The following is a 19,657-nucleotide window of genomic DNA, read 5'->3' as shown; positions in this document are numbered from 1 at the left end:
TTTGGAGGAGGTCAACGATCAAACTAAGGTGAATTTTGACCTAATAAGCAAAAATCGCTCCTGAACCTTCCAAAGGGTTCAGGGCGAAATTTACATTTTCACCTAATTTCCTCATGTGAAATGATAAAAGTTTGAAATGCAAGACTTTGATTAGTTCAAAGCAAACATAAGCTCGCCTTCCGGGAGATTTCGGAGTCGAAAAACAAGGTATTCAGGACCTAATTTGAAAAATCGCTCCTGACCCTTCCAAAGGGTCCAGGGCGAAATTCTTGAAAACACCTATTATTCACCTTGTTTAGGCTAAGTTGAAGGCAAAATGCAAAATTGTGATTGCAAACCTAGGTTGTGAAGATTTTGATTCATGAAGCAAACTAGCCTAGATGAGAATTCAAACAAGTCTTGAAATAATTTAGGCCTTCATCACTTTGGATATTTCAGTGCCTAAGAAGCAAAGAGCCTTCATTAAGCCTTGATCAAACCTTGATATTCCTCAATTTTCACTAAATTAGCCAAATTCAAGACATTTGGGGAGTCTAAATCAAGTTCGCATGAATTAAGGCATTTGCAATTTAATTAATTAAATTCTAGGCCTTGAAATAGTTGAAAAATCCACCTTTGAGCTTTGGAATTAATTTAAAAAAATAAAAAAATTATGCTTGAGCGCTCAAAAATCATTATTGTGCCTTTACAAACAAGTCGGCCATCTTTTGAGAGGAGTTTTATTTTATTTTATTCCCTATTTGCCAAGTCGGCCTTGAGGGAAATCAAGGTGAGCACCCTATATAAGGGAGGTGTATTGTAGCATATTCAAATCATTCTTTCATTATCTCTCATGCGAACTTGAAGAGCATATTTGGAGGTGCGAAATTGAGCTGTTTGAAGGTGAATTTCCAGATTTTGAGAAGCTAGTGGACGGCGAAGCTTTTTGAAGGCTAATTGAGGCGTAATTCATCCAAAGGAAGACCACAATTCAATCCTTATCCAGCAAAATCTGATCTTCTTTCTTCATTTTTCAAGGTTCATAGTTAGGCTTTCAAAGGAGAAGGTATGAAGAATCCTTTTTGAAGTTCTTATTCAAGACTTGTTTTGATTTCATAGCAGTCTTTTAAAGTCTAAGTCTTGAAAAAATCTAATTTCTATTCATAATTAATTTGAAAATTTAGAATTTTTGAATTTATTTTGTCATTTTCAAATTAATGTCTAATATGTTCCCTTGAAAGGTCTTAGATCCTATGCTATAAGATATTATACTCAAAGACTAACTTTAATCTTTTGTGTAGGCATCAAATGATGACCCCCAAAGCCGAAGGATCAACTACTTGGCAGACCCTCATCAAAGAAGATCAAGTTAGGACAAGGACGATCTCCCCCAGTCCAGCATCATTAAGGACGACCTTCTCCATCTATCTTCCAGTCCAGCATTTGAAGGAAGGCATCACCAAATTGGCATCAACCAAGTGTTTGACAAGGTGGCATCCCAGTCATCACTCCTCCATTCGGATTGGTCCACCTCAGCATGTCCAGATTCAATGTGCCTGGCTCATTAAAGATGGCACAAACTCCGATGTACCTACCCCGACTATCCATTGGTCGAATATTCTAGAGAAGACATGTGTCCAAATAATGCAATTATTTCATTGGTCAGAATTAAGTTTGTTGTAACAAACCCTAATTAGGGTTTCATTGTAGAATCTTGGCCATTGATCTCAAATGGATCTTAGCCATTGAATTGTTTCGTGGGCACTATATAAGCCCTGGCTCCTCATTTGTAAAGGCGAATAGTTAGTCAATAGTTGATAGTAGGTGAATAGTTAGCTAATAGTGAATAGTCAGTTGATAGAATAGCAATTAGAGTAGAATAGCAAGAGAAGGCAAAGATTGTTGCCAAGATGTTGTTGTAAAAGACTTGTAAAACTTCATTGAAGAAATGGTGAAATCTATGGGTCGATTCAACGATTTCCATGGTCTTTATACTTCTCAGTTTTGATTTCATGTTATTAGATGAGTGGAAGAAATGTGTTTGATTGATGGTGAAATTCGTATATCCATACTACTAGCAGTTTGTTGATTGCAGACTTGCCTTGTGTAGTCAACTGGAATCATTCAGTTTAAGCTTAACTTCAATTGTCGCTTCTTCACTGATATGCATCAACCTGATGGTGTCTATGCTTGTAGCGATGATCTGAACATCATAAAGTTTTCCTCCGAAGATCGCACTAACCTTGTGGAGATGATCCTGGGATGTCAAAACAAGACTTAGTTAGAATTTCATCAAAGATCATTCATTGCTCCTACATTCTTAGTGTCAGAATTAGATCCTTTCCTCGCACTCATCCTTTTTTCCTTTTTTTCAAAAAATCTAGGCTAGTGAAATCCCGTGTTCCAGCAATATTCAAAGAAAATCAGACGTTTAGTCATCAAGTGTAAGTCCCCTTGTGATTCCAGCAAAATCACATCATACCACAAAGAGCTTATCCACGAGTAGAGAACCTACATACAAGAACCTTGGAGTTGCCTCGACTGATCCTTCGGCGAGATCTTTAGCAGTCGGGAAACTTTGCTCAAGAGGATAAGGTACCTTTAGGTATTTTATTCTGTGTTCGCATGTGCATGAAAAACACATCAACAGGTCTTCATACCACATTGGCCTATCTTTCGAAAATTCGTATGCCGAGACATCATTTACTTTGGCCTCTCCCTCCTTGTACTCCGTGTATTCTGGCGGAAACTCCTCCTTCTCGCCTAGCTCGTCCTCAATCTGTAGCATGTGACAAGCTAGATGAAACACTTCATAGTCTTCCATTTGCCAGTGGAAGAGTCCATTCAATGAGGAAGTGTCATCTTTTGAACATCCGCCAAGTTCCAGCACTCCTTCCTCGTTTGGTTCCCTCTCGTCTTTACCTTCATAGGAGTCCCACTCCCATCTGTTTGAGTCCTCTAAATCTAAGTCAGATGACGCCAATTCCTCGCCGACAACATGGGTCCTCAGATCAATGGTGTACTTCCGCCCCCCTTTCTCCATAGGAAGGGTGTTCTTTTTCCAATAAGAAGCAGTAGGCAGTCACTCTTTCCTCGATAAAAGCAAAGTATTGAGGATGCTTTCTAACATGAAAATGTCTCAAGTAGGGCCTTCAACCTTGTTTTGTAACAACCAAGGGGTGCTAAAGCTCACCAATAATCCAGTCTTTCATGAGCGAACAAAGCAAATAGAGTTTCATTGTCACTTCATCAAACAACATGTTAAAGATGGAGATGTGATGTTGCAATGTTCCAACTGAGGATCAATCTACAAACATTCTAACCAAGTCTTTGAGGCCGGACAAGTTTGTAAAATTTAGGGGCCAACTTGGTGTAGTTAGTACAATTAAGGGAGGGTATTCAATTAATATTGTTAATATTTAGCATATTAAAAGTCCATTTGCATCTTCAAATGTGTTGGTCAAAAAGAAAGATGGGACTTTGCGGATGTGTATAGACTATAGGGCATTGAATAAGAAAACAATCAAAAATAGATATCCCATCCCACGCATTGATGAGCTTATTGATGAGCTCAATGGAGCATGCTTCTTCTCTAAGGTTGATTTTAGATCCGATTATCATCAAATATGAGTTAGACGTGAGGATGTGAAGAAGACTGCCTTTCGTTTTCATTATGGACACTTTGAATTTGTGGTGATGCCATTCAATTTAACCAATGCCCTTGCCACTTTCCAGCCTACTATGAATAGGATCTTTCAGCATTAGTTGAGGAAACTTGTCCTCGTATTTTTTGATGATATATTGATTTATAACAGGACATGGGATGAGCATCTTGCGCACTTGGACATGGTACTGAGCATATTGGAGAGGGAGTCCTTGTATGCCAAGGAGTCCAAATGTGCCTTTGGTCTAACAGAGTTACTGTATTTGGGGCATATTATCAGTGCCGAGGGAGTTAGAGTTGATCTAGATAAAATCTGAGCTATTATTGATTGGCCTCCACCCGAGAACCTCACACATCTTAAAGGATTCTTGGGCCTTTGTGGATTTTATCGTTGCTTCGTCAAGGGATTTTTACAATAGGCTACTCCACTCACAGATTTGACGAAGAGGGCATTTGTTTGGCCTACTAAGGCACAACAGTGTTTTGACAGGTTTGAACAGTTGATGACTTCATGTCCTGTATTGTCTATTCCAAACTTTTCCCAACCATGTGAACTTGAGTGTGATGCTTCAAGAGAGGGCATAGGTGTGGTTTTGATGCACAACAACGACCCCATTGCTTTTGAAAGCCAAAAATTATAGGGTGTTGAGAGAGGTAGTATTTATGACAAGATGTTAGCCATAATGCATGCTTTGGCTAAGTATCAGCAATATTTAGTAGGGAGCAAATTTATGGTCAAAACCAATCACAACAACCTTAAGCATTTCCTAAATCAGCGTGACCTCAATGACAGACAACAGAAATGTGTGAGCAAATTGCAAGCTTATGATTTTGACATAGTTTATGTCAAAGGGAAGAAAAATTTTGTTGCTGATGCACTTTCGAGAAGACCCCCCTTGTGTTCCTTTGGGAAGATAACGGCTCATTAGAAATTGTGGATCTTAATTGAGTATGCAAAAGACAAATGGGCTTCAGATATTATAGATGGTACTATTCAAGATGACCGGTATATAGTTGTAAATGATCTCATCATTTACAAAGGGAGGATATTATTGGTACCAAGATCAGTGATTAAGAAGGAAGTTTTGAGGGCCTTTCATGATATTCCCTTAGTAGGCCACTCAGGCTACTTCAAAACATACAAACAAATTCAAGAACGGTTCACTTGGAAAGGGCTCAAAGCTGAAGTTCTTAATTATGTAGGGTAGTGTCCTACTTGCTAGCAAAAAAAACACGAGCAATCCTTTCCAGTTGGATTATTGCAGCCCCTACCCATTCCCAATCAAAAATGGGAATGCATTTCGATGGAGTTTATCACGAGTTTGCCCAAAGCCCAAGGCAGGGACTGTATCTATGTGGTGGTTGACAAGTTAACAAAATTTGCTCATTTCTCTCCCATTCCAACCACATATACAGCAGCACCGGTTGCAGACATATTCTTCAGAGAGGTTCCATTTGCATGGAATACCACAGAGCATAGTGAGTAACAGAGATAGCAAGTTCATGAGCAATTTTTGGCAGGAACTATTCAAATTGAGTGGGACTAAGCTCACTCCTAATACCAACTATCACCCGCATAAGGATGGACAGACTGAAATTGTTAATAAATGGGTGGAAGGCTACCTCCAAAACTACATGGCCGAATAGCATAAGGCTTGGGTCAAGTGGTTACACTTAGGGGAGTATTGTTATAACACTACTTACCATATGTCTATTCAAATGGCACCATTCATGACTCTTTACAGCTACGAGGCACCCAACTTCCTAGATTTATTACTTGGAGATAGGACAGTACCCAGGGCTAAGGATTTAGTCCAAGAGAGTCAGGACATATTGAAGACCTTAAAAGAGAACATTCAGAAAGCACACAATCAGCAATAGCAGTATGCCAATCAGAACAGGGTTAAGCATTCTTTTGAGGCCAGATATGGCATATTTGATGCTACAGACATACAGACAATCCACTCTCAGGAAAAGTGGTGCTAAGAAACTTAAGCCACATTACTATGGACACTTTAAGACCATCCTAAAAGTGGGAGAAGTGGCTTATGAGTTGGAACTACCGGTGGAGAGTAGAGTGCATAATGTTTTCCATGTGTCTCGCCCCAAAAACGCACTAGGACTCCATGTTGTACCTTCTATGAAGCTTCCCCCTCTCAATGAGCAAGGGAAGTTGATTTTGTTAACAAAAGCCATCATTGATACTAGAGAATGCACTTTGCGGAAGAGGATCATCAGAGAATACTTGGTAAAATGGAAAAACTTGCCTTTGGAAAATGCCACATGGGAGAATGATCAAATACTACAACACCCCGAATTGAGATTGCTTGAGAACAAGCAATCTTGGGGAGGGTAGACTGTAATGTCCCCTCCTTAGCCAGCTCCGTCTTCAGGGTTAGCCCATTATGCAGTCCTTGTAGACTAACAATTTGAATAGAGAGCTCAAGCAAGTTGGTCTTCACAAGAACTTATCAAGAGCTTTCATTTTAGACTTGTTGGGGCATTAAGCATAATCACCTAAGTAAAATATGCATCGAACCTCATAATCTCTGTTTGGGGTCACTTAAAACGTACTTATAATGTTAAGTTCTCACTCTTCCTAGGTACCTATTCTAGTGAGAGAGCGAAAGAGGAAGTGAGAGATAAAAGGTTAGAATAAGGGAAAAGAACATAACATAAAGTTGAGCACTCCTAAGTGGGAGAATTTTAAATTGCAAAATACTCATAAATTAAACCATCTTATAAAATCCCATTGAGGTGTTAGGGTTTCTGTTGTTTATAACTAGGAAAGAGGGTTCAGATTGCCTTAAGGCAACATCCGAACCCATATAGGACTGGGACCTATCCTAAAAGGGTAGCGTGCCCCAAAAACAGGACCAGCCCCATATCTCCACGTCACACAAAATATCTACCACGCCACAATAAATCAAATTGGCGCCAAAATGCATTAAGGCCGACTTGGAGTTATATGGGTTAAAAGCTCATATAAATAAAGTTCAAATGAAAACTCAAATCACTCATTCAATTTCTCATGCAATCAATGAAATTGCTCTGCAACTAAAGGTGCGAAATATAGAAGAGGACTGTGCGAATTTGTTCGAGAAGATAGAAGGCATTTGGTATTCCTTGATGCAGACTTGGTGTAATTAGAATTGCAGATCTGATATGATAAAAGGGAGCAGATCTGAAGAGTCAAGATAAGTATTGTATTGATGCAATTAAGATTGAATACATAATCTGACCTGTGGGTCTTTAGTGTTGGGTTTTTCCTCCTTGGAGGTTTTCCCAGGGTATTTGTGTTGGTCTCTTGCTCTCTTGTTTTCATTCTTGCATTTACTTGATTATGGTTTACTTAATGTTAGCAAATAATTAAATGCTAGAAATCTAATTACTGAACTAGGTCACAAATTTAACATGGTATCAGAGCTAAGGTGTTACTAACTTCAGATTTTAGTAAATCATTTGTTGTATATAGTTGTTGTTTGTTTTCAGATTAAAATGTCAGGTTTGAGGGCTAAAGATAGACTTGATGGAGCCCTTGATTTTGCTGCTTGGAAAGTCCGTATTCTATTGATCCTTGAAGAGAATGATCTGCTAAAATTCGTAGAAGAAGAAAGGCAGTCCCCTCCTGAAGATGATGAAGAACTGAAGCAGTTCAAGAAAGACTCCCTCAAGGCTAGGAAGATCATAATTGAATCTGTCAAGAATCATCTTGTCACTGTCATATCAAAATTTGCGTCTGCCAGGGAAATGATCAAACACTTGGAAGGGATGTTTGAAATCAACAACCTCAGCAGGGCTCTTGCTCTAAGGCAGCAGCTTCTTCACATCAAAATGAAAGAAGAAGACTCAATCATGGCCTACTTCATGAAGATCAATGAACTAAAGGACAAGCTAAGTACTCTTGATTGCCAAATTTCGGATAAAGATCTTCTCATGATTGCATTAAATGGTCTACCTGATGAATGGGAACCATTCATTTGTAGCATTGGTGGAAGAGCTGATCGTCCCAACTTTGAGCGTCTTCAATCTGATTGCATTGAAGAGGAATCTCGAATTGAGGTAAGAGGAAAACTCAAGAACTCTCACAAAGATGATAATCATGTTCTCTTAGCTAAATCTAGGAAAAGTGGACATTGGAAGAAAGAAAAGAGAAGCAAAGATTTTAGATCCTCCTCCTATGATCCAAGGAAGAAGTCAAGAGATTCCTCCCACATTCGTTGCTTCAGATGTGATAAGTATGGTCACTATGCCAGAGATTGTCAGAATGATCCCAAGGAAAGGGAAGTCAATCTAAATGAAGTTGCTGAACAAAATGAGGACTATCTTCTTATCTCTGCTCTATCAAGCAATGTTCCTATGGACAGTGATACTTGGATAAGTGACAATGGTGCCTCCAGACACATCTCAGGTTTTCGTGAGCATCTTTTAGATCTGATAGAAAAGGATACCAACCTTCATGTGGTAATCGGTGATGATGCTCGATACTCAGTAAAAGGTTCTGGTACTACCTCTTTAAAACTAGATTCTGGTATTTCCTTACAACTCTGTGATATCCTTTTTGTACCTAGTATTAAAAGAAATCTCATTTCCATTTCTGCCTTATAAGATAAGGGTTTGCAAATAGCATTTTCTGAAGGGGAAAGTACTTGCTTGGTCTAAGAAATCTAATTTCAAAACTGCTCGTGTTATTGGAAATAGATGTGATAGTTTATATAAGCTTGCAGCTAATCCAATTCAAGCTCTCATCCATGAGGCCCCTGAATCATGCAAGCTATGGCATAGAAGACTTGGACATCTACACTTTCAAGCTCTTCCCACTCTCGGTAAAATGGTTAAAGGTATGCCTAAACTTAGTTTATCTCATGATGATGCTTGTAAAGGTTGTGCAATGGGTAAGAATGTAAAGAACCCTTTTCATAAAAGTGATAGTAGGGCTAAAGAAAAGTTAGAGCTCATTCATTCAGATTTATGTGATCCCATGTCTGTAGCATCTCCTAGCAGCTTCCTTTATTATGTTATCTTCATAGATGATTTCTCTAGGAAAACATGGATTTACTTTCTTAAATCTAAAGAGTCTGAAGAAGTCCTAAACAAATTTAAAGAATTCAAAACCTTGGTTGAAAACACTACTGGAAATCGAATTAAATGTTTAAGGTCTGACAATGGAGGTGAGTACACCTCAGGTAGTTTTTATGATTTCTGTATTAAGGCAGGAATTAAGAGGGAGTTCTGTGTTCCCTACAATCCTCAGCAAAATGGAGTTGCTGAAAGAAAGAACAGGACCATTGTTGAAGCTACAAGAGCCATGATTCATGATCAAGACCTGCAACCTTTTCTATGGGCGGAGGCATCCAAAACAGCAGTTTACATTCAGAATAGATGTCCTCATCGTGCTCTAAAGAATTTAACCCCTGAAGAAGCCTTTACAGGAATCAAACCTGACATCAGCCACCTAAGGATATTTGGGAGCCCTATGTATGTTCATGTGCCTAAAGAAAAACGAACCAAGTTGGATCCCTATGGAAAGAAAGGCATCTTAGTGGGATACAGTGAATCTTCCAAAGCCTTCAGGATCTACATTTCAGGTCAAAAGTATGTTGAGGTAAGTAGAGATGTAACTTTTGAAGAAGATATTGCTTTCAAAAGATCTAAAGGTTCATTATCTGATAATAATGATATGGTGATTGAAAATCAAGATTCAAAAGTTGATGCTAACCCTGAGATACAGAAGGAGTCCACTGACCTCCCGGATTAGGAAGTTCAGGATGACCCAGCAAAACCCATGGACTCTACAGATATACCTAAGGATATTGTGGTCTGCAAAAAGAGGCCACTTTGGGTTAGAAACACTATTCAAGATGCTCAAGGATTTGCTGATCCCAAAGGAACCTTTAGAGATAGTAAGAGACTCCAAAATCACGCCAACTACATTTATGTAATGTGTATTATCATTGAGTCTGAACCTCACAATGTCGAAGAAGCTATGTCCCATCATGCTTGGAAATCAGCCATGGATGAAGAGTATGGGTCTATCATCAAGAATGATGTTTGGGACATTGTACCCAAACCCAAAGGTAAGTTTGTTGTTTCTTCTAAATGGTTGTTTAAAATTAAGCATAATGTTGATGGTAGTATTGAAAAATATAAAGCTAGATTTGTAGCCCGTGGTTTTTCTCAAAAGGAAGGAATAGATTATGAGGAAACTTTTGCTCCTGTTGCTAGATATACTTCTATTAGATCTATAATAGCTATTGTTGCAGCCAAAGGTTGGGAGCTGCATCAAATGGACGTTAAGACAGTCATTGAGGAAGAAGTCTATATTGAGCAACCAGAAGGTTATGTAATCCATAAAAGAGATTCTCATGTTTGCAGGTTGAAGAAAGCCTTATATGGGCTCAAACAGGCCCCTCGTGCTTGGTATGAAAGAATTGATAAGTACTTACTAAGCTTAGGATTTTGTAAGAATGATGTTGATGCTAACATTTACTTGAAGATATATAATGATGATATGCTCATTCTGGTTTTGTATGTGGATGATTTATTTCTCACTGGTGACAATATATTTTTTATAAGATGTAAGAAAGAATTAGCCTCAGAATTTGAAATGAAGGATTTAAGTCTAATGCATTACTTCCTAGGGTTAGAAGTATGGCAAAAGCCAAAAGAAATTTTTCTAAGTCAAAGAAAGTACACTATTGATATTCTAAAAAGATTTAGAATGATGGACTGTAAACCCATGTCTACTCCTATGGAATCTAACTTAAAGAAGTTAAGTGTTTCTGCAGCTAACTCTGATTTTGCAAATCCATCTGAGTACAGGTAGTTGATTGGATCCTTGATGTATCTAGTCAATACTAGACCAGAAGTCTGTTATGTTGTGAATGCCCTCAGTCAGTTGATGTGCTTGCCTAAACTTGTTCACCTGGTTGCTGCCAAACACATTCTAAGATACCTGCGTGGCACTATTGGTTATGGGCTGAAGTATTCACTTAATACCTCAATCTTCTTGGAAGGCTATTCAGATTCAGATTGGGCAGGAAGTGTCAAAGACCGGAAAAGTACTTCGGGTATCTGTTTCAATTTGGGCTCTGCAGTAATCTCTTGGGCATGTAGGAAGCAATCTTCGGTAGCATTAAGCACTGCAGAAGCTGAGTACATTGCAGCACCTGTTGCATCTAGAGAAGCAGTGTGGCTTCACAAACTTCTGGTTGGATTATTTGGTCAATTTAGTGGTCCTAACACCATTCATTGTGATTATCAAAGTTGTATAAAGATGTCAGTAAATCCTGTGTTCCATGACCGGTACAAACATGTGGAAATGCACTATCACTTCATTCGGGATATGGTGCAAAGAGGCACCATTCAGCTAAAGTATACTAGCACAGATGAACAGGTTGCAGATATTCTTACCAAACCCTTATCCAGAGTGAAGTTCGAATACTTCAGAGACAGACTTGGTATTGTGGAAAATGAAACTTTCAATCTCAGTGACTCTATCTGCAGCATTTTGATCATTCTTTGCTTGTGTGCAAGAATGAAAAGTATCCAATCTATGCTTGTGTGCTAGATGGAAAATTGTAATTATGTAAAGACCCACTTGTGTATTACACTTTCTATGCTTGTGTTCTAGATCCATTATATGCTTGTGTGCTAGATGGAACTCTAAAGGTTCAGATTATGTATTCTCTTCTTCCCTAGTTAAGAGGGAGCGTTGTTTATAACTAGGAAAGAGGGTTCGGATTGCCTTAAGGCAACATCCGAACCCATATAGGACTGGGACCTATCCTAAAAGGGTAACGTGCCCCTAAAACAGGACCAGCCCCATATCTCCATGCCACACTAAATATCTACCACACCACAATAAATCAAATTGGCGCCAAAATGCATTAAGGCCGACTTGGAGTTATATGGGTTAAAAGCTCATATAAATAAAGTTCAAATGAAAATTCAAATCACTCATTCAATTTCTCATGCAATCAGCGAAATTGCTCTGCAACTAAAGGTACGAAATATAGAAGAGGATTGTGCGAATTTGTTCAAGAAGATAGAAGGCATTTGGTATTCCTTGATGCAGACTTGGTGTAATTAGAAGGGCAGATCTGATATGATAAAAGGGAGCAGATCTGAAGAGTCAAGATAAGTATTGTATTGATGCAATTAAGATTGAATACATAATCTGACCTGTGGGTCTTTAGTGCTGGTTTTTTCCTCCTTCCTTGGAGGTTTTCCGAGGGTATTTGTGTTGGTCTCTTGCTCTCTTGTTTACATACTTGCATTTACTTGATTATGGTTTACTTAATGTTAGCAAATAATTAAATGCTAGAAATCTGATTACTGAACTAGGTCACAAATTTAACAATTTCAACCTTAATTAGAGCATCCAAAGTTGAAGAAAGAATATGAGGACTTGAGGAGTTCATTTTTTGACAATGCTTGAAGAAACTTACTGTTTTTACGATGATTTATTGGACCAGCCAAGAAGAGCAGCTTGTGGGGGTGAGAATCTCCACTAGCTTCAACCACTTGCAGGAGTGAAATACCTTCCAAGGGTGGCAAGAGAGATTCCAGTTCAGGGGTCTCCATTGAGCATCAAGTTAAAGAGTTTTTGCAGCAGTTTTAAGGGTTTTTGGACCAAATTCAGCAGTCTTCTAGTAGTAGCTAGAGTGAGGTGGCTGCTTGCTAGGCCGACCCCCTTTGGAGCTCATTTGAAGGTCATTTCAACCCCAAACTTCGTTCTAGGTAGCTGTCCATTAGCAGTATCACACCTCCAACACAATAGTTCAGTCTACAAAGGTTGCAGCAGACAAAAGAGATTTAATATACATAAATCAGACCCATAACATGCCGTACCAGCTGTAGGATGTGGAGTCCTTAAACATCCCCAAACTCAAGGGCTAATCACTGCATATATCCTCCAATATGAGCACCAACATCAGACCCTTGTATGACAGAAGTTTGGAGAAGGGAAGAGAAGATTCTAAGTCACTATGAACGATTTTCTGAGTAAGCACCTTGGTTGTTTGCTTGCCCAAAGATCAACTCATTAACTACTCTTATGCAAAGGAGCCACCGGGTATGTTAGAAAGTGATTTGGAAGACACTGCTTGTTTGTAATAGCACCATTATCATAAGAAACTAGTGTATTTGTTTACAGTGGAAAATTGATTGAAATAACAAGGTTGAATGTTATTCCCAAGTTAGTTTCAATTTGCTTCATTAATTGCAAAAAGAATATAAATGTTATTTTTCTTCAAAAACTACAAACACAAATCAAAACACGTCTGGAACTTCTATCTAGTTCTGAAAGACCACCAAAAACACTAGAAAAGATAGTTTATTAAATTAAAAAATTAACCAGCTGGTTGCTACAGACCAGTTCTCAGTAGTTCCACCTGGGGTGGGACATTACACAAGAATCACCCTCACCAAGCTAATTGAGATGGCAATTTATGTGATAACTAGTTGCTTAATATAGAATATATATTTTAGTCTGCTGTCCCCTCCTAAGTTTTGTATATAAATCACTATAGAGAATAACTGCCTCTAAGTCCAACAAGTAATTATCTTCCTGGGTAGAGTAAACAGCTAGATTGAACATAATAACACTGACCCATCAAAGAAATGTAAATTGATGATAAAATCACCTTATTTGGATGCACATACAAACAACTCAAAAATTGCAAATGTGAACTTACTTCAAGTATTGTCGGCCATCAAAGCCACCAAGAGCGTACAAAGCTCCACCCAAAACTGTTCCTGCTAAAGCAAATCGCTGCCAAAATAGAAATTCAGACAAACAAAACATAGAACACTTATGTTAGGAATAAGTGATAACAGATTTAGTAAACAGGAAAGCACTACAATCAGGAACCATAAATTTTAAAGATATAAGAGACCATAATTACAGGAACCCTACTCCTTTGATTAACTGAAAGGATTAAAAACTGTAATGTTTTCTCAAAAAAACCAAATTCAGGAAAGGCAACAGCAATATGCTCATTGTATAGATGCTTATAGTAATGACATTGTTAATTCGATTATAGCTCCCGGTTTATTAATTGTAAATTGTTATATCAACATAATAATTATTTATGTAGCAATAATGTGTCTAAATTGCTTTCAAAGTAACAAAATCTCCTATAATAACTTACAAAATTGTGTTAAACATGTGTATGTGGTTTTTATGAATGTTGTATCCAGCCGCATCCATATCCATATTAGAGGTCTTCAAAAATGGTTGTATCCATATCCAAGACTGTATCCATATTTGTATCCATATCCATGCAACTTTGGTGCTACCTTAGTTGAATTGTTTTATTGCCACTACTATTATTCTTTTGACTTACATACCTGAAATAATATTATTGACCTCTAATTCCTCCCTTGCATCTATCCACTCACACATGCCCCAAAAGACAAGTTTGAGGTGGGGTGTAAAATGTGCCTCTTGGAACAAAATATCTGAATTTAGTATTTATGCTAACATAATGACAATCAATGGAAACAAATCATTACTATCAAAAATGTACAAATTCCATATTATTCTTTTCTAGGAATCCTCCAATGGTGATTATCAATAACATCTTAGCTCCAACAACAGTCAAAAGCAGTTTAATTACAAGAACTTGAATGAATGCTTTTCAGGGTGATGTGGATGTTGAATAATAAAGTAATAATGTAAACCACACCCTGATACACATAAAAAACTTCAGAAATGTTGAAATGATCATTTCATCAATTCACTTCATAATTCTAAACTGAAGATCAAACAACAAGATAGTACATGTTATGAAATTCCCATTAATTTGGTTACCTGGTAAATAATTAATACAAATTAATGCCTTCGACAAATATGTCTATATGGTAAGTTATATACTAAGTTTCTGAACTATATGTAAATCAAAGCCATGCAAACCATGGAAAAAATGTTAATTGTTTCTGTCATTGACGTCAATGTTGGTCTCCTTTAAGGTTTGAAGGAGCATTGACAACTTTATATTGCAAGAATTTGAAAATCACTTGACACTTCGTATGTTTTTTTTATATCATTTCTGGAAGGGTTGTAATATGATAATACATCTCTGTAATTTCAGAAGTCCTGTATGTGTTTTGAGGTGCGTGGCAGATTTTTATCTGTGTGCGCAGAAGGTCAGAAATATAGATATTGCACTGAAAAGACGCCCAGCTAATTCATATGTGACAAAGCCGTTTTTATATGCTGCGAATTAATACATATGTTTGAAATGAGAATTTCGGTTTTGCTCGGACTTGGACAGTTCGGTTACATTTATTTCACCCTTTCTTTCTGGAACCTTTGGCACAATTTGAACGTGCTGATTCAGTGGTTTGGAATATAGAACGCCTAATTTTCAGTCTTGGACAGGTGGCAGTTGGCTGTTATCTGTTTACGAAATGTATTCCTATTTCAAAGTGTTGATGTGCAAATTTGAGCTGATGATTTGTTTAGCGTTGGCAGCTCTGCGTATAGTTCATTTTCCTTCTTGCTTGGCCCTTTATCTATTCGTTGTTGCATGGGCACGTATTTTTCTCTTGTGTCTCTTCAGAAATAGGCTGCGACTTGGTGATGTTTATTTGAAAATGACATCGAAAATTCAGACGAATCAGGAGTATAGACGTGGTATCTTTTCTTTGGTGCAGAATTTTTATGAGGTTTGTGGCAGATAGTTTTGCAGTTCAGCAGCCTTACCTGGGTGATGTTTTTAATATTACGGCAGTGTCTTTTGGTGTTATTGTAGTGGAAAGTTTTTTTTTGAGTTAAAGCCATTTAATTTAGCTGTCCAAGTGATCATTGCAGTTAGTGTCAACTTGTGAGAAGAATTGTTTTCTGTAAAAAATAATTCATTTTCCTGTGAGCTGCTGTTTTGAGTGTTAGGTAATAAAAACTGTGATTTGAAGATAGTTTTTTTTTCGTATGGATTTTTTGAAGAAGCTGTGTTTTTTGGGGAGTCATTAATCTGGGTGTGCGTGCAGAATCATAAGGGGGAGAGATATCTGAAAAAGGCTGTGAGCATGCTGTGTTAAGTTAAAAAATTTGGCGAGCTATATCAAAGTATTTCAATTCTCTAGTGAATATGTGTGCAGCTATGGAGAAGAACAGCAAAGTGTGTATTTAGCTGATGATTTCGAACCAGATAGTGTTCTGAATGTGTTGTGTCTATATGATGAAAGAAAAGAAATATCAATCAGCATGACTTGTATTGGATCATGAGAGTTTTACTTATGTCAAAGTAAAACATAGAGCATGAATTTTTTTTCAACTTCTTGTTCTAGTATTCTGTGCGAAGTTTGAGTTGGTGCTCTCTATTTTAGAGGTTGGAGCCTCTGTTGTATTTAGTTGGTGCTGTGAGGAGAGTTGGAGCTCTCTGTTCTATTGTTATGTAATCTGGGTTGGTGCCCTTAAAGATAAAGGAGATCTGATTATTACGTGGTTTTTTACCCAAAAGGGTTTTCCACGGGAAATTTTGTGTCGCTGTTTTGAGCTCTTCTTGTTAGATTCTTGCTTGAGTTGCCTATTCCTTTTTATTGAAAAAAGAACTGAAATACTGATTCACCCCCTCCCCCTCTTAGTATTTCCGATAATTTCTTCAAATAATTCCCACCAAAAGAATTTTGTGTTTTCAACACATTAATCGTTTAATGCCTGTACAAGTTGTATGTAAAAACTCCACATTTGGAAAGGAGAGATTACAAGCTTATGTAGCTACAAGGACTACAAGGACATCTTCATACAAACCCACAAGATATTTCAAATGGAAAGACCTTAAAACAGTCAGTGATTTGTAATTTCACTTTGGTCACAACACAACAAGCAGTTTATGAACTTTGTATACACATCTGTAAGGCAGTTGATAAGCCTATCAAGTTGCAAAAAATAGATTACAGGTTCAAGTGGGTTATTTTTCAACAGACAGCATGTTCTTGATGCAATCTGAATTTGGAAGTAACCGTGAAGCATTTGGAAGATATTCAATTTATGAAATAAAATGTCCAGTACCTGTTATCTACAAAAAATACATTTATTATTTCCATGTTTTCCCATGGCAATGGCTAGAATGACTCAACTCGATACTTGAGTATGAAACATGTGTAGTAGACACCTATAAGTACAATGATTTGAATGGCATTTCCACTAACACAAATGGGGGTTGTATTATAAACAGGTCTGTAGATTTTGTATATTTTTTTTACGTGACTCAATCATTTCATTGTGTCTATGAATCTATATAAATTTTGCAACTGTTTTACAAAGTTGATCAGTGCATTCACAAGCATCCATGAGTTATTGCAGCTACAAGCATAATGAAAGCTTTCACATATTCTTCTTGTCTTTCAGGCAGAGAGACAACCAGACAAGGTTTAAACAGAGTATACATATGCTACTTTAAAGTTATGATCGATTTAATTTATAGTCTTTAACTTATTTAGATATGGATTCAATATATGTGCAATTCAGAGACATTAAACTTCTATAAATGGCTAAAACATTTATTTATGATTTTTATATGTTTTTGTATTGGGGAAGCCTAACTATTAATGTAATGTCCCCTTTTTTAAACTAAAATGACTTGGACCCTAGGCCCATTTCTATTCACCATAGGCTTAAAGGAGGATTCGCAAGAGAATAATATAATAATAATTTATTAAGTTGTCCAAAAGGTACTTTAAGTTATAACTTTCGAAAAGGACACTTAATTTATTATTATTAAATGGGGCCCAAAAGCAAATAAAAATTATGAAGTCAAAAAAATAGTGAATATTCGATTAAAATGAATATAAAAGGAGAAAGGGATGTGAGTGATACAATTCATGAGCTTTCGGTCCCATTGGATTGGATAAAAACCTAGATCAGCCAAAATTAGATGACACTCAACCCAAAGGTTAGCTTTTTGGGTTTAGGGTTTGTGCAAATTGTCTTCCAAACTGAATTTGAAAGGGATAATGTTCTCAAAGGAGGCCCATGGTTCATAGGCAATGCAGGTCTTTACTTAAGAGCATGGCTACGTAATTTTGACCCAGATAAAGAGCTGATCACTGATGCCCTACTCTAGATTTGCCTTTATAAATTGTCGCATGAAATGTGGACGGAAGAGATCTTTTGCATGTGGACAATGCAGGTCTTTACTTAAGAGTTTGGATGCCTAGTTTTGACCAACATCAGGAGCTGATCAAGGATGTCCTACTCTAGATTCACCTTTATAAATTGTCTAAGTTAAAGGCATTGAAGGATCTGGAAAATGAAACACAACCTTCAATGAAGAAATTTGTCAATTGTGGAGGTGAGCACCACTCTGCAAGAAAGAAATCATGAAAGTTGTCAACTAGAATGTTTGTGGCTGCAATAGCTTAGAGAAACATCATTTGGTTAAGAGGTTGGTTAAATTGGAAGGCCTGAATATCCTGTTCATTCAAGAGCCAAACGTGGAAATTCCTAAAATTAATCCTCAGACTATGGCGGAATGAAGAGGGGATTGTAGTACATACAAATGGCACAAGAAGTGGGCTAGCCATCCTTTGGAATAAGCTAATATTTTCAATTATGTGTCTCAAATTCTCAATAGAGATAGCTTCTCTCTTTCGGTTAACTTTAAAGATTTACATGGAGATTGCCAAATGATCATTTCAAACATCCATGGTCAAAATATGGAAAGAGATAGAATTACATCCTCCCTTCTTGATGGAAATTGGGTGATTGGTGGAGACTTATAATCTATCATTTACCCTAAGGAGGTGAAAGGTAGGCCTCTCTTAAATTTTGGCTCTCTTCAGTTTAGGAATCTTTGAGATGATTCCATCACTCCTACGCGGCCTTTGGTCCCCCATTTTGAGGCTATGTTGGGTAAGATGACCGAGTATTTTACAACCAAAAACTCAAGACAGCAAAGATGGTTTCAGCTGAATTCTCCAGCTATAGAGATGAATGAGATTTGCATTGAGGTGAAAAACAAGATTGAAAAATGCCCTATCCTTGAGAAAAAAGATATATTGATCTAGGGCAGTAGTCGTGATGGCAAGGTTTCTGTATGCTCGACATATGGGTATCTCACAGAGCTTAATACTCGAAAGACATCATCTGGAATAAGGATAGAATAGATGGCTTGTGTCCCATCCGTTAGATATATACATAAAAAAAGATGTGTAACAGAGAGAGAATATAGAGGATATAGATGAGAATGTATAAGGAAGATATATAGACGAATATAAAAAGAATAAATGTATATGATGTAAAAGGAGATATTAGGATGAAATGAATGTAATTGATCAACATTGATAATACAAATATACCACAATTCTATATATGGTGTATTTAAGTTATATTATTTTATGTTCACTTAACTAATTAGTACTTTGCCTGGATTAACTCCTTGCTCCTTTTGTATAACTAAGTCCAAGGTATAAATACAACACAAAGAAAGTACTTGGAGCTCAAAACTTCGGTTTGTGATCCCCATTTTTCTTGCCAACATTGGTTCCTTTGTAGGGGGCGTGATTAGGTTGTATAAAGGATAGCAGCAACATACTCGAATTTCCAAATTTAACTCTATACAAAAAAAGAGAGGATGGGAATGCTATGACAATCTACACATTGTCCTCTTGCCGTCTGCCTCATGAGAGAATCCTTGAAAAGATATGATCAATAGAAAGATGCCAAATAATTACCATGAGAAAAGATAAAGGAGTAATGTAATCCCAAATCAAACACACCCATGGCCAAAGGAGATAACAAAAATGCAAGAGAGATTAGAGAGCAAATTGAAGTGACAAAGAAAGTAAACATGGTAAGCCCAAATGGAGAAGAAAGGAGACAAAGATAGAATGCTGAGAGAGAGGAGAGACACAGCAGGAGAATGGAAAATGCGAAGAAGACAAAGATTGAGAATGTCAATGAGAGTGTTGTTGAGCGCACCAAGGTGGATACTACCAAAGAGGGGAAAGGAAAAGAAAACATAGAAGAAAAATGGAAGAACCCAAAAAGACAAGTTCAAGGTGGGA

General features: G+C 37.3%; 1 protein-coding gene across 8 annotated transcripts in view; it reads right to left on the bottom strand.

Moving 5' to 3' along the window:
• Window positions 1–19,657, bottom strand: part of LOC131029660 (uncharacterized) — a 127,651-nt gene that overhangs the window by 34,591 nt on the left and 73,403 nt on the right. For all 8 annotated transcript variants that reach the window (XM_057960238.2, XM_057960242.2, XM_057960240.2 and 5 more), the window contains one exon: window positions 13,342–13,418. In XM_057960238.2, the coding sequence (XP_057816221.2) occupies window positions 13,342–13,418 (77 nt within the window). The remainder of the gene's footprint in view (window positions 1–13,341; window positions 13,419–19,657) is intronic.

The sequence above is a fragment of the Cryptomeria japonica genome, chromosome 7, assembly GCF_030272615.1.
Source record: "Cryptomeria japonica chromosome 7, Sugi_1.0, whole genome shotgun sequence".
Taxonomy (NCBI): Eukaryota; Viridiplantae; Streptophyta; class Pinopsida; order Cupressales; family Cupressaceae; genus Cryptomeria; species Cryptomeria japonica.
This window is presented reverse-complemented; position numbering and strand designations above follow the sequence as displayed.